The sequence below is a fragment of the Pteropus medius genome, unplaced genomic scaffold, assembly GCF_902729225.1.
Source record: "Pteropus medius unplaced genomic scaffold, Ma_sr-lr_union100, whole genome shotgun sequence".
Taxonomy (NCBI): domain Eukaryota; kingdom Metazoa; phylum Chordata; class Mammalia; order Chiroptera; family Pteropodidae; genus Pteropus; species Pteropus medius.
Window position 1 is genome coordinate 2114606 of NW_024354501.1, and position 15552 is coordinate 2130157.

At 55.7% G+C, this 15552-nt stretch overlaps 1 protein-coding gene across 8 annotated transcripts in view; it reads right to left on the bottom strand.

Annotated features, from left to right (window-relative positions):
- TJP1 (tight junction protein 1) overlaps positions 1-15552 on the bottom strand; it is a 180770-nt gene that overhangs the window by 48609 nt on the left and 116609 nt on the right. For 7 of the 8 annotated variants that reach the window (XM_039853424.1, XM_039853425.1, XM_039853422.1 and 4 more), the window contains one exon: positions 9360-9416. In XM_039853424.1, the coding sequence (XP_039709358.1) occupies positions 9360-9416 (57 nt within the window). Of the gene's footprint in view, positions 1-9359; positions 9417-9530; positions 9585-15552 lie in introns of those variants that run through there. The other variant, XM_039853427.1, reaches the window with a different exon arrangement.

Genomic DNA, 15552 nt, shown 5'->3' on the forward strand with positions numbered 1-15552 from the left:
GGGGGAAGGGGGTGGGGCAGCACGAAACGGGTAACGGGGGTCAAGTGTATGGTGACAGGTGGAAACCAGACTTTTGGTGGTGAGCTGAGCGCTGCACTGTGTACGGACGGCTGCTGAAGTACAACCCAGGTTACCGCATAAAAACAAAAAATGAAAGTTTACAAAAGATAACACGAGATGTTAAAACTCATAATGAGAAACGTAAGTTAAACCCACATGGAGAAGGGCCAGGATTAAAGCGTGACGACACCCTTGCTGTGATGAGACCCTTGCGGGGAGGCTGCGGAGAACGGGCGCTGGCACGTCACCCGCCAGGACCCTGGGGAGAGGGGCGGACGGAACGCGCCAAAGCACCGTGGCGCCCGCCCCTCGCACAGCACGTGGGTCTCCTGGAAGGTGCGCGGACACGTGCGTCTCCAACGACATGGACACACGCACGCACACGGTTCCACATGGCACATGGTGCGCCCCGCGATCAAAATCCGACCCCGCCAGCCTGGGGTCGTGGCAGCGACACTGTTCTTCTGCTCTCTTCCCCTTCTGGGAAGAGCGGGGCGAATCTTTTCCCTGTGCGTTTACTCACACCTTGCTAATTATTTTACTCGACTATTAGAAACAAACACATTAAAGAAACGCGGAAAACGCCAGGAACGTTCCACGAGGAGGGTGGAGACGGGAAGGCGCTCTCTTCAGGTTTACTCGGGAGCACGTTCAAGTTCGTCTTCAGCTGCAGCGAACGCGCGAGCCTCCGGCCCGGCCCGGCCCGCGCGCGGCTTCCACGCAGCTGCTGTGCCGAGGAGGGCAAGACATCCCGCAGAATCGGTGCTGGCGTCCGTCCCCCTAAAAGCCTGCGGCTCCTAACCGGGGCTGCAGAGAAGAATCACTGGGGGACAGTCAGAAGTGCCTGCAGGTGTCCGAACCCCTACCCCACACCAATAAAAAAAAAACCGGAGTGAGGGACATGGCAGGCGCTCAGGGCCCCAAGAAATCCTGCCGGGGCCAGGGCCGGGGCCGGGGCCGAGAAGCTGTCACGCTCCGTGTGCCAGGGCGGGGCCGTCATCTAAAGCTGCCGAGGGTTCGACCACCCTCGCTGTCCCTTCCCGCTACCTTCGCTCTGTCTCGTCTTCCTCGGCTCCCCTCACTGCACGGCGAGGCACCCCATCATGTTTGAAAGGCTGCTTAACACCCGCTGTAGGTCCCAGTTCCTGCGTGTGCGGTACCCCGAAACACAGGGCCACCTGTTCCCGGCGCCGTGTCTGCTGTCCACCCTGAGCCGCGGGCCCTGCTTCATAAGGCGCCGCAGGCGCCATCACGCTGTGCACTCGCGTCTCCTCTGGGCCTGGCACCCCGTGTCTGGCGAGCCTCTGCGCACCCTTCCAAGGCCAGGTTCAGTGGCATCTCGTTCATAAAACCCGCCCGCCTTCCGCAGAAAGAGGCCCGCGCCGGCCGCTCCCAGAGCACAGGCACGCGCCCTCCTGCCTGACCCGTGACCCCTGGCGCTGCCACTAGAGTGACCACCGGGGAGGGCCTCGCCTGTGCACGTGCGTGTCCCAGCTCGGCATGACCCTGCAGGGGCCCGGCACGAAGCGCGTCATCAACGTTAGTGAACCAAAGGACGTGCATTTAACTGACCGACTGAACTTTCAGCCCACTCTCCTTTACGGGGTTGTCTGTTTTTAAAGAGCAGCACTAACTCGAGCACTGAACACGCAGAGCTCTGGACAACTTCGCGGCATCGGGAGCAGCGCGGTTTCCGAACCTGCCTGACCTCCCAATAGAAACACAACAGGCGCGCACTGGAAGGATCGGCGGGCCGAGCTGGCGGGCAGCGGGAGCAGGTGGGCACTGTGCGGAGGGACTCTCACCCCGGGCCCCGCTGGGACACGCCCCACGCCGTGGAGAGCCGGCTGGCAGGAAGGAGGGAAACCTCGGTGACACAGGGACAACAGAGGCGAAGGAAAGAGAAGGTCCCGAGAAAAGCGCGCGAAGGGCGCGGCGTCAGAAAACACGGGTCGTTTTGTGGCACGTGCACATACACACGCTCACACGCTCGCGCCCTCACACTCACGCTCACACACAGGACACTAAGCCGATATCTAAAAACCCAGACACTAATTTCACATAAAGATAAGCAAAAAAAACAAAAACCACCAAACGAGGATCGAATCCCTTACAAATTTACTATGAAGCTAACAGGCGACAGCGCGACGTCCCGACGGGAGGTGAACGCCTGAGGCCACGAGCTTCCCCGACGGCTACGCCAGCGAAACGAACGCAAAGGCATAAGAAAGAACCAGAAAACCTCAGGGACCGATCAACGGAATCCAAGGGCTAATCAGAAACGTTCAAACGTCAGCTTAGATAGGAACACGAGACCAAATGAACATACGTGGACAAACAAGATACGGCACATGGAGAGGGGGAGTCGCTTAAAACCTAAACCAAACTAAGGGAAAACGCAGCAAAAACTTTAATTAAAAAAAAAGCTCTCCCCATATTTACTAGTGACTACACACTCAGAGGACACACGGTACTGCAGGTGTCTGAGGGTTATCGGAGAATGGCAGCTCAGAGGGACGGACACCAAGATAAATTCAAAGAAAAAGACTAGATTTGAAGGAAAGATTCTCTGGCATCTCGGCAGAAAGAGCCCATGACTTATAAGGAAAAGAAACTGAGATTATCGCACTTGGACGGCCACATGCTGTGCCAAAGACAACACGGGGGAAACAGCGAGCCAAGGATTTCACGTCCAGTAAGACTGAGCTCCACGTGTAAACAGGCACAGACCCACGAGCCGGGACACGGGGACGTTTCCACGATCCCGGCCTGAGGAATCTCACGGACAGCGATGCGCTGACAGTCAAAGTGCCCAGACACGCAGGAGGAACGCTGGGAAGTGGCGAATGTTCACTTAGAGAAAAAAGATTAAGTGAGGATTCGAGGGTGAAATGACTCACGTAACAAACTCATGATGCAGACGCAGTGAACCCGCTTTTTTAAATGGGGAGAGGAACGGGACTAGCACGTGTAAAAAAATGTTTAATACTGTTTCCAGCAATCGAAACTGATAGTGACGGGATGAGCATTCATCCGAGGCCATCGTCTGCTCTGTGCTGGACGCGTGCCTTCCCAAGGGGCTTTCTGGAGAAATGCAGAACAGCCCATTTGTTCTCTCCAACGCCCTTGCCCTACGAATTTCTCGGTGTGTCCAAAGATGGTCCACTTTTAAGTTTACATGAGAAAACGTCCCAGATTATGCTTTATTACGGTGGCGGGGGAGTGGTCGAGAGCGGCAGGGTGTGATCTCATCTGTTTGCGTGTGCGCACACGGTCATACTTCTGAGCAGAAGGAGGAGCGTCGCAGGCTTTGCATTTCACCGCATGTCACCTTTCTGAGACCACTGAGCAGCTGTGAGCAGCAGGAACTTACGTGTTCCTGCCTCTGCCCCGCAGGAACACTCGCCTCGCGGTCAGTTTTACCAGACACGAGCCATGCCCACGCCCGCGCACGTCATTACTCACGGCCGGGACCGAGGCGTCACGCCCACGAAGCGGCCACCGTTTACTAGCTGGCCTTTGACGGAGATCTGCCCACTCGCGTTAAAGCGTTTCCTGATGCCTTATTTAAAACCAAAAGAAAGAAAAAAGGAGAAAAGTTCTGGAGAGTGGATCCGGTTGCAGAGACGTGTGCACCGCCTCTTCTCCAGACCCTTCTCAGCGCCTGTTTCCTCTCCCATTTTTCCGTGCAAATCCCTGCGGCCAGCGAACAGTCCTGTTCCCTCACCAGCTGCGGATGACCTCTCCCCCTCAAGCTTCCAAGCGCCGCACAGGTCAAGGCCGTGAGACCTGTCCTTGCCGTGTGCGCGGCGGACCCGGCATCGAGCATTTCACAGCCAAGGGGACCCTGGGCAACGCTTCGCTCCAGCTCCCTTTCTCTTGACGAAGTCAGAAGGCCGCGGGCCCCACGAGCCCTACTGCTCGCCCGGTAAGACTCACGCGGGACCCCTGGGGACCTGAAGGCCCTCGTCCAGATAAGAAGGGTTTGAGTGACTCTGTGACACAGCGGCAAACAGATGCCGGGCGCTTTCTTCACTTTTCCCCATCTCTCTTTAAAGCGAAAATCCTCTTTGGTTTCTTCTGGGAAGCAAACACAGGCACGATGTAGGTCTTTCTTAAAAGTGAGGGGCGTAAAGCGAACTGTCGGGAAGCGGGGGACACCTGTACTGAGTGAGAGACGCCAGTCGCGAGGGACCGCAGATTGTCGGGTTCCATTTATGTGACGTGGTCAGAGCAGGCGAACACTCAGAAAGGAGATTAGTGGTTGCTCGGGGCTGGGGCACCGAGGCGTGGTGGCTACAGGGGACCGAATGTCTCTTTAGGGTGACAAAATGTTGTAAAAGCGTGGTCGATGGCTGCGTAACCGTGAAAACACAAACACCGAATGGTACATCTTCAAGGGCGACTTTATGATACGGGAATTATGTTCCAATAAAGCTGTTCCAAGGAAACGGGCGGGAAGAACCCTATGTAACTGGAGTTGCTCCAACCGGCGTGTGACAGAAACGAGGCGGCCGCTCCGCCCGGGGGAGCACGCGGGGAAGGCCCAGGGTCCCCCGAAGGGCGCACTGTGAATGCTGCGCGTTCTTCGCTTAATTTAACCCTCGGTGAACGGGTGTTAACGCCGGCACCGAGTACACTGAGTTGCAGAAAGCTCTAGAAATGGCCCGAGAGAGCAAGGACTCGAACTCATCTTTGGACTCAGCACGTAACGCTCCTTCCAGATTTCATTTGAAATCTAAAGAGCGTGTACGGAACGTAAGCAGAGATGCCCAGCTCCTTCCTGAGGATCGACTTCATTTCTCGAAGAACTAGAGAAACACACGCATCTTCCGACAGAGAAGGCCTGATGCCAGACGGAGGGTGTGTGTCGCAGTGGCCGAGGGCTGCGACGCAGGACGCTGTGGACGCAACGCCCTCTCAAGCGGTGCATGGGCCGGCAACAGCTGTCAGACCCGCAAACGCAGGTGCCGTGCGCTCCCGTGCGTGCGCAGCGGGTCTGCGAGACTCTGCGTGCGAAGGATGGCGCGGCACCTTCCAGAACACCGACCGCATGTTGTAAGTGACGATCTGGACGTGCCGAGCAGGAGCAGCTCCGTTACGAAGTTAACCTTCCCTGTACCTGGCACTGTCGCTGTGCAGACAGGAGCGTCCTGAGCCACGCGCGTGCTGCGCGTCATTTTGCTACCGGACGGGCTGCCGCACGGGCCGACGGGGGAATCGGGCTGCGCGGGGCTGTGAACTGAGTACCAAGCTCAGGGGACGGAAAATTACGATTCCCTACCCTCGGGGAAATGGCGCAGCAGGAGGCGGGGCAGACGACCCGAGGTACGTGCACTCATCTGTCGCTGAGGACGGGGGACGCAGAAGTCCACCAGGCCGGGAGTCCTGCCTCGTGTGATCTCTGACGTAGCTCCAGGGAGTGCGCCCCAAGTCACCGAGCCCTGAAGAACGACAGAGCTTCTGGAGCTCCCCGCGCTGTCAGGGGAAGACCGCGCCCTCTGAGAAGGCGGACAGGGCTGACGCCACGTGGCAGCGTGTCACGCATTTCTCCTGACGGCAGCGGCAGGACGTCTTGCGTTTGCACCTACAGGATTTTAATCTTTTAAAAGATGTCACCGCCACCTGACAGGTAACTGACCAGCACCAGACGCCAAGGACGGGGGGCTGCCCTCACCTGGCGGCCCGCGGCAGGCAGGTCCGCGGCAGGCCACTGCCCAGGAGCCCGGTCTCGGGTCACCACCTGCACTACCGCCATCAGCCAACGCCCCCTGCTCACCTCCGGAGTGACCTCCCCACTCCGGCCGACATCTCAGAAATGTGACGCAGAGGCAGGGCCCGCCACTTCGCATGGGGACATCTTGTGAAGTGCCAGTGGGCCCTAACCCGGTCGGGGGGATCAGACGCTTCACAGGAGGGCCGCGTGGCGCCGCCCCGGAGCTGTGGCCGGACGCACGGCCAGCATGGCCCGCACACCCCGCACGCCCCGCACGGCCCGCACGGCCCGCACGGCCCGCTGGCCCCCACTCTGCAGACAGAGCTCCACTGGAACCCAGCCACGCCGCGTGTGGCGACGCTGGCTGCTCCTGCAGCACGATGCAGAGCTGCGTCGTCCTGACAGATTTATGGCCCGCGAGGCCTAAAATATTATTTGTCATCTGTCTCTTCCCGGCGGACGTGGGCCGACACCGCTCTAGACGGCCGAACTGTTACTCTGGATCAACTCAGAAGCCCGGAGATGGCGCGTCTGGAAGGGCTCCGCCGCGGCCGCAGACCATCAAGTCCCCTGAATCACGCTGGCGGGGACAGGGCTATTTTTGAAAAACCTTCAAAAAAACATTCCTGGAGGGATGGCTGTTCGGACTTCCATTCTGTCACAGTCTCTCTGACGAGGCCCAGAGGCGACCCAGCTCCGCGTCCCCAGCACAACAGCTGACACAGAACCACAGAGTTCCGAACGGCGGACTCGTCTCCTCTGCACGGATCTTCCGATGGCTCTGCCCTGGGCGGGCGCCCTGCTCGTGACAAAAGGGAACGGGGAGCACGGGGGAGACTCGCGCCCAGCGCCCAGCCCCCAGCCGGGGGCTCTCGGACCCGCCCAGGCACGTGCCGGCCGTGACCCGTGACGAGCTGGGAGGACGTAGGGGACGCTCGTTCGGAACGTCAGCCTCTTTTAGCAACGCTCCAGATCTTTTCCTCCTTTGCCTAAGCCACGAGACTCGGGTCTGTGGAGAATCCACTCGATCCTCATGTCAAATTCCTAACGAACTCAGGCAAAATAGCAGAAAGGAGAAACACATGTCAGCTCATTTGTCTTAGTTTATTTTGTTTATTTAAAAATGAAAAGGTACTAGGAGAAACAAATGTAATGTGACAACGCTCAAATTACACCTATGGTCTCAAAATGACCTAGCTTCTTTAAGAAATTATAAAAAAGAAAGAACGATTCAAACCCAACATGAGCAGAAGGAAATGTTGGAATATGAGCAGAAATCAATCAAATAGAAAACAAAGAACATCAATGAAAATGAAAGCTGGTATTTTGAAAAGATCAATCGAAACCGTTAAACCTCTCGCCAGACAGACCAAGAAATAAAAGTTGACACACATTATCAACATCAGAAAGAAAAAAGAGGCCTCAGTTACCAGAAGGGAAGGGGGAAAACAAATAAACATTAAAAAAATTTGTGTACATATGGTATGAAAATAATAATAATAAATAAACTGGCATTTAAAAAAAAAGGGACCCCATTACAGATCCTAGAACTATAAAAGAAGAGAATACTGTTAATGATTTTACGTTCATAAATTTGACTACTCAGATGAAAGGGACAGACGCTTTGAAAGACACAGATGACCAAAGCTAAGAGCCTTCCACAGAGAAGACTCCGGGGCCAGGTGGCTGCCCGGCTGAAACGCTACCAAACGTTTAAGAAGAGACAACGCCAACGACACGTGACCTGTACCAGACAACGCACAGAAACGGATTCTCCCCAACGGCTGGCTTGGAGGCGAGCAGCCTTCCCTGTGTCGACTCCGGACAAAAACAGCACAGGAACAGTACAACCACAGCAGACGTTTCTTATTTGACAAACTTATTCTCAAACGTATACAGAAAGGCAAAGGAACTAGAATAGCCAAAACGATTTTTCTTTTAAAATGATAAACTCAGAGGAGTCACGTTAGTTCACACGAAAACCTGGACGCCAGAGCAGATCGATTCAGTCACCCCAAACTGGAGACGAGCCAATGTGTCAAAAATGGAGAAGGAATGATAAGCAAATGAACACAGTCACACAATGGAATGCTGCTCAGCAATACGAAGGCACTAACGACAGAACAGAACAAACCAAAACAAAACAAAACAAAACAAAACTACTGATACAGGAACCTCAGGGGAAACCTCAAGGCCGAGTGTGGGAAAGCGGTCTCAGAAGGCTACACGTCGCATGAGCTCACCTACGTGACATGCTGGGAAAGGCTACACGCTCTGCACAGGGACAGAAAACACATCAGTGCAGCTAAGCGGGGGCGGTGAGGGCTCAGGGCCGACTGCGGTGGGCCCACAGGGACGTCTCAGGGTGGGGGACCGCTCTGTACTTTGACTGTGGTGGCGGCTGTGTGACTACACAGGTCTGTCAAACTCAGCACTGTGCACGGAGGATGACCTTCACTGTGTGGAAATCATACCAATGAGAACAGTACTGGTGTTCAGAAAATCAATGTCACGTGGTAAAATAATACCAGATTATTACATCACGACCAGCTAATGAAAAACAATCATGAGGTATGAAGTGATTTCACATGTTTAATCTGATTGAAATATGCTACCTTTTCAAACGAACGGAAGCCGTATTTCAGCTTTATGAATGAGCAGTTTCGGATCACTTAACGATTTACCATTCAGGGAAACAGAGGTGTCTACTACATCTTCCCAGGAATCGCTTTGCGGTAACTGACCTGCCCGTGTCCTACTGTGTGCACAGGCACACGTTCCCGAGAGGATTGGGGCTGGCTTTGGGGACAAGCTCTTCCCCTTCCTGTTCCCAGGGCCGTGCAGAGCGGGCAGGGAGGGTGAGTGACGGCAGGTAAAGACTCCCCAGCCTCTTCCGATTCACTCCCTAAGGGGAGCGGGACTCGGGGACTCGGGGAGAATCATGGAGGAACTTGCCCCCCCCCGGCATCCGCGGGTGCCTTGAGCCCCGTTTTAAACCTTGGGACACCACGGCTGGAGAAGGGGGCAGGCTGCCCGCCCATTTCTAAAGGGGGAGGCAGAGCCGGGGTTCAAATGCAGGGCAACCCCGCTGCCGCCGAAGCTCCCTCCCGGCCGGCTTGCCGCCTCCGCTCTCTGCCCACGGCGACCGCTAAGCAGGAGCTTGGATCCGCCAGCGTCAAGTCAGCGAGCATCTTGTCAGATTTCGTGGCCCCCACGACCCGTGTAATTTTAACCCCGAGCCTGCGGTACCGGCTCACGTGTTCAGAAAAGTTGAAGCACTTTACAACTCACGCGACGTACAGTATCTCTGATTACACTGTCAAAACTAAATCAGTTCATTTCTTAAGTCAAGAGTAAGAACGGCAAATATTACAAATAACCACCAAAAGGCTATATGAAAAAGTAATCGTGTTCCCTCCTGACCTTAATGAAGAATTTATTGCAGTTCTAATTTTAAACAGAGGGATATAGAAAAGCTCTCCCCTCTCTTCCGGCTTCCTGACATCTGGCTTCTCTCCATTGTTCTCCGGAGCTGCCCGTATCCGGAGTCACACGCACGTTACTCACCGCAGCAGAAACCTACCCTGTGCAGCGTCACCGTGTGCTGCTCCCATATAGCCGTTTCCTCCATTGCCGTGTTCTGATAAAGGAGAAAAAAAAACAAAGTCACTTATCTGTTAAGAAAACGCCTTTAATAAAGTGAGTGAGAACATCCAGCACACAGTTCAGCGCCCTGAAATCCCGAAACTCATACTATCAGGACGAGGGGCTCTGGAGGGAGCTTGATGCCCATGGAAGGTTTTTCTGCCTTTGTTTCTGCCGTAAGAGACAGGAAGCGACACACAGGAACTTCCTTTGTTTTTTGACTTGGTCTGGACAGAGGCCGCGCTCTATTCATTTCTTGCCAGGATTCCAGTTACTTCTTCAACTTTACACTTAACAACAGATAGAGAAGAATAAAAGTTGGGACGGCCTTACTTTACGACAGCTAAGGACACATGAAACATTTGAAGCGTCCCTCTGCATTCCATGTGCCGGGGGAAGGCAGGCCTCTGACCTCGGTAATTACAAATAGACACGCCACAGGGAACCAGATGGGACCGTGGGATAGGTTTGTTCACCCGGCGCTTCAATGTCACTGTTAAACACCACTCGCCACCTGTCCGCAGTTTTGCCGCCGGGCTGTCTTTTCAAGCTTTGTTTACAACCCGAAGGAAAAAATGGCTTTGCCAGTAAGTACCCTGCTGCACACAAACACACACGAAAAGCGAACGACTCCCCCCGCACCCCAAGAATCACCATAAAATAAGAGCACTGCAGGCTCCAGTAAAGGGACAACTCGAACCACAGTGTGTGGCTCTGGTCCATCTGTCAAGAAACACTTAGCAGAGAGAGAGAGAGAGAGAGAGAGAGAGAAATTCCTATCCAAGGGACGAGCACTAACAAACTCGAAATAAATATAAATGGGGTGACTGCTCTTGGAGGCTTAAAGGAATTCGGTCTCTGACTGTTACCACTTCGTGGAACTGGGGCTCCCGAAGGGAGATGTTTACAAACAGAACTGCTTTCAAGGCCTTTTCAGAGTTAACCAAAGTTAGGGTGCCGGGGAGAAGGCTGAGCACGGCGTTCCCAGGACGGGACTCGGCACCCACTGTTACAAACGGCCATTTCCCGAGGAGACGCGGCTGCATCCACACCGCTGGCAGCAGCATCGCGAGGCCCATCCAGGTGCCAGGGGCCGCTTCTCCTTCCCGCCGCAACTGCACCTGAGGAGCGGTGCCACCTGGGAAAGCGAAGCCCTGTGCCGAAAGCCGCTGGGTCCACCTTCCCGCGCACGAACGAGCGAGGGGAGAAAGGGTCCCTGTCCATCCCGCAGACCGGGGCCGCGAGCTCCCCGCGCCGCTTCGACCTTCCACGGGCACAGCGAAACCTCCCTCTCAGGGGACCTCTGCCGGAAACAACGCTGTTTTGTTGGTTTTTTAACAAAAATTGGCCAGAATGTAATGGACTGAAGAGAAACCCCTTCGATGGCGTGGAGCGAGGGTGGCGGAAGCGGTTCTGCTGAACATCGAGGGTCCTGCTTTGAACGTGCAGGACAAAAATGTCTGCCGGGCGGACTCGCTGACACGCAAGTGCGGGCTCCGCGCGCAGCCCCGCTGATCTCGCCGCTCGGGGGCCACGGCCACTGCCACTGCCACTGCCACGGTCTGGGAGTGGGCGCCAGCCCGATGAGCCCCTCATTTGACAGAGCCTGCCATGTTCCGCACGCCTTTCCACGTCGTGAAAGAATATTCGCCACGCACGGAGACGCCTTCCGCGTTAACACAGGTCACGAGGAGCTCGTGAGTCACCCAAGTGTTTACACACGACTGGGAAGAGGCTCGAAGGACACACGGAACCCGATTTTTGACACTGATCACCCTCCAAGCAAAGGGAGTACGGGTGACATTTTTCCATTAGGAATGTTACCTTTTCGCTTGCCTTGCTCCGTCCCAGTCACCATACACCGCCGAAGTGTCTTAAACCACGTTCACCAAATCCCACTTAAGACTTCAAATATGTTTCTAACTTAGCTTTTAGAAAAACCAAATCATATTTAAGAAATGACTCAGCTTCCTCGTTAAGGACAGAAAGCTGTCCCGTTAGGAGGGGCCACGCATCAGCGAGGAGCGACTTAGAGAAATGTAAGTTATTTTGTTTGTAGAAGCTGAGGGGGGAATAAAAGCAGTAAAACAACTGCTGTCAGCGTTCTCATCAAAATCGGTTCGCTCCCTCTTCGGAGGGATCCGAGTTCACATCGCGGCCAGCGCCGGGGGTGACGGGCCCCGGAGGAGCGGACACCGAAAGCGGCGGGCAGGCTCCTGCCCCGCGCGCGGCACCGAGTCATCCCCGCCGGGCGTGGGCACGCGCCGCCGGACAGGCCCCCAACCCGGTACACACGCCGTCCCCGTCTAAACCGGGGCTCTGCCTTTGGCTCGCCCGGCCGCGGGTGGCACAGAGGGCTGCGCGCGCCAGGGCCGAGCAGCCGAGCGGCCGTGCGCCGGAGCCAGAGCCTCCTGCCTGTCGGGTTCACGCACCCACCGTGCAATTCTTCCCACTCTGCTGTATTCGAAACCAGTCACACACGGCGGGGGGCGCAGCGGCTCCTCGCAGTCGGTCTCAGAAACCTGCACGACGCTCCGGTCATTCGAAGCCCGGAGGTTGGGGGACACCAAGGCAAAGCGCCGTATGTCTGAGCGCGGACCCGGCGCGACCGCTCCCGAGTAACTCTCAATGCCGCGCGACAAAACGGACCAGGCCAGAAATCCTGACACCAGAGCCCGAAGCTGCCACCAACAAGGTCGGTGACCTCAGTTTTCCTCCCTTATAAAGTCAGGGAACCAGAGGAAACTTTCGGGCTCCGCGGTTCCCTTCGGCTGTAACTCCTGTGATGGCCAACTAGCACCCGACCCCCGCCCCGCAGGGCCCGACGCGAGGGCCGTGGGTCCCGCCTCTGCGGACACCTCCAAGTCGGTCGCCACGACGGGAGCCACAGTTTCTGAAGAGGCGAAACGCTGCCCTTCAGAATCGGCCCCGTCTGTCTGGCTCTTTGTTCTCGGCTGCAGCTGGCGGAGACGCTCCTCAGGCCACCAGCGCGGGAGGGGCTTCCTGCCCCGGCCTCGGGGCCCAGTTTCGGGCAGTTCCACTGTCCCTTCTGGGCTGACGGTACATCCGATGCAGAAGACGCAGGAGGACGCGCGATCTGCCGGCGCAGAACGGGGACAAGCCCAAACCCCGATGGAACGGCGCGCGTGCCCCGAACGAGGGGAACTCCCGGCGCCCGGACGTCAGCGCCATACGCAGGCGCACACGCCGCCCCCGTGGCCATCGTTTAAAAATGCCCCCTCGTTTACGCGCCCATTCATTCGACAGACATTTATCAGAAGTGCTAAGTGCTGTGGAGGCCAAAAACAGGTCCCTCTCCCTCCCAAGGGGATCGAGGGGGCGGCCTGGACACCACATAGAGGCACATGGGGTACGGTCGTGGGGGGAGGGCTCCACCCACTATGCAGACTGGAGACTGAGTCCCCTGGCGCTGGAGCTCGAGCTTGCAGGAAGACCAGGAGAAGCGGGGGTCGGGGGATGGGGGATTCTGGAGGGGACCAGCACGTCGGCACGCAGCCGATGCCGCACGGGAGGCCGGCGCTGACAGGCTGAATCGCGGGACGCGTGGGACAGGGACAGGGTGGAGAGAAGCTGGGAGCGTCATCACATCAGGCCTGGGGATACTGAACTCAGCGGGGAAACAGCTAGGGCAACCGGAAGGTCCAGTCGGAACTCGTCCTGGAGGCTGCGGTGTGGAAGACGCATCTGAGGCCCGGAGGCCAGGTAGAGAGTCGCAGTGCAAGTCAGGAGGAGTGGAGACGGCGAGCAGGCGTCTCGACGAGCGACTCCGTGAGAAAGCTCTCTCTGGGTCCCTTCCGTCAGCACGGCCGCTGCAGAAAGCTTTTTCCGAATTCTGCTCTCCAAAGCAGCTTTGTTTTGTTTTGAGCTTTTCTCCATCAAAAATAGAAAGCAAGATCACCCACTGAGATGAGGCAGAGCCAGGAACTTAGGAACTACAACCTAAGTTCAAGCAAATCGAACAGGTGACCCCTGCCTGTCCACGACCTTCATTTAACTGCAATTTGTGATCACCGCTATGTCCAAGCACAGTGTTAAAAGGTGGGGATATATACATTTGGATTTATCTGAAGGGCTGTCATATGAACTCTCAAAGTGGAGATGTCCAAGAGGCAATAAAAACAAACAAACAAACAAACAAAAAAACCAACTAAAGTCAAATGAAGAGAGATCCTGAAAGAGACACTTATGGATTCAACCACTTCTCAAAAACAAAAACTCACTAGACAGAATTAAAACAATGATCAAAATAAGAGCATAGCAACTGTAGGATGACAGCCTCGGCAGAGAGTAAGTTTAGCATCCGACACCCCACTATACTCAACACCAGCTAAATTTTCAAATATGTTACTGTGCTCACTCCTGAGCTGACATTTAGAAAACAAAGCATGAGATGGATATAATTACAAAATATTAAGAGTCGGAAGAAAGACATAAGTGGACCTGGAATTCTTTTTATCAAAGCTAGAGATTTGTTTAAAATATAAGTTCACAGAGAAATCGCTATATTTACCACTGTCCTGGGATCGAAATGAAAGAATAGCAAGTTAAATAAGTGACCATGACATGTACATTAAACACTGAAGAATTCTCACCAGGGACAGGTACAGATACTACTTTCCAGCCATTTTCTAATGGCCGAAGACGGATGGACACCTCTCGGTCTTCCAGGACGGAAGGGAACAGGGGATCAGACAGCCGGATGCCGAGGGAGTGGGATTTCCGAGTGTATCATTCTGAGTTGCTCTGACTCTTAGAACCAGAGAACTGTTTCACAATGCACGTCCTTCACGTATCAAAAACCAAACCAAACCAACAAACAAAAAACACCATTAAAACGAACCAAGGGGTGGGCGAGCCGGCACAGAGTACAAACGGGAAGAAAGAACCTAAGTGCATCACGACGCAGCAACTGACCACTGAAGGAGCTGGGGAAGGTTAAAATGTATTTTTAGTTTCTAAATAAGAAATATCAAAAAGCGCGATGCTCGCACGAGAAAGCGATGGCAAACAGACCACACGTGCGGCTCGCGAGCCACGCCGCTTCGCCGCCAGCCTCCCCGCTCCGCCTCGCTCATAAAACTGCTTTCAGCAAATCACGAAATGCGTAAGTGAAAAGGTGACAAGCTACGCTTCAACTGCTCAGCCTGGCCTGGGCACTCTCGCTCAGGGGCCTTCTCCTGGCTCCAGGACCAGGCACCCTGCGGCTGACGACCCGACCACTGAGGTGGCAGTGGTCCAGGTTCCACGAGACAGAAGGAAATGTGCCATTTAGGTGAAAACTTAAGATTCCCCATACACGACCGAGAAACAATGCGATTTATTTTCACGTAAAGCTGGGTTATCAAAGTCACCTGATAACACGTATGCACCTGGCTCGGCATCCATCCTCAGAACACGCCAAGAATTCCCACCCCAGGAGCGACGGGCGAACAGCGGGTACGGAAACGGCCCACGCACACGTGGGGAGAGCACTCGCGTTCATTAAGCAACAGGGGACACGGTCAGCGGACGGCAACTGGAGGGGACTAGAAATTAATTACTGACCGAGGAAAGACCCGAAGCAAGACCCCCAGGACCGAGGGGCCGTGGGGCGGGAGCGGGCTCCTCCGGCGGCTGCGTCCCCTTCAGGAAAGCAGAGCCAGCCGGCCCTGGGGGTCTCCAGGCGGAGCTCGCTGTCACCAGCAAGCGAGCAATGGCAAAAAAAAAAAAAAGGGTGACTGCAGCCCAGGAGGGACACCGGACATTGAGGAGATGACCGGCAGACGCGTGAGAGCGAGCTGCAAGCACGGTGACAGGCCAGCACGGGGAGCTGAAAGCCGGGTCCGGCCTGGATTCCCGGCTGGGGCCCGGCCTCTGAGGCGGAGAACGGGCCTGGCGCTGGCGAGTGAGGCCGGGGCGAGGCGCCCGGCAGGCAGAGGCGACCATGCGCCGGGGCCCAGGCCCCGCCCGGCGCTCGCCGGGTGCCAGCCACGGGGACACGCTCTGCGAGGGACAGGACACAGCCAGCATGACCTTTGCTCTCACGGCGCTTACAGTCTGGGGGAGAACTGGATGATCAATAAGTACTACCAAAAAAAAAAAAGACACAGAAAAACAGCGCCACAAGAGGA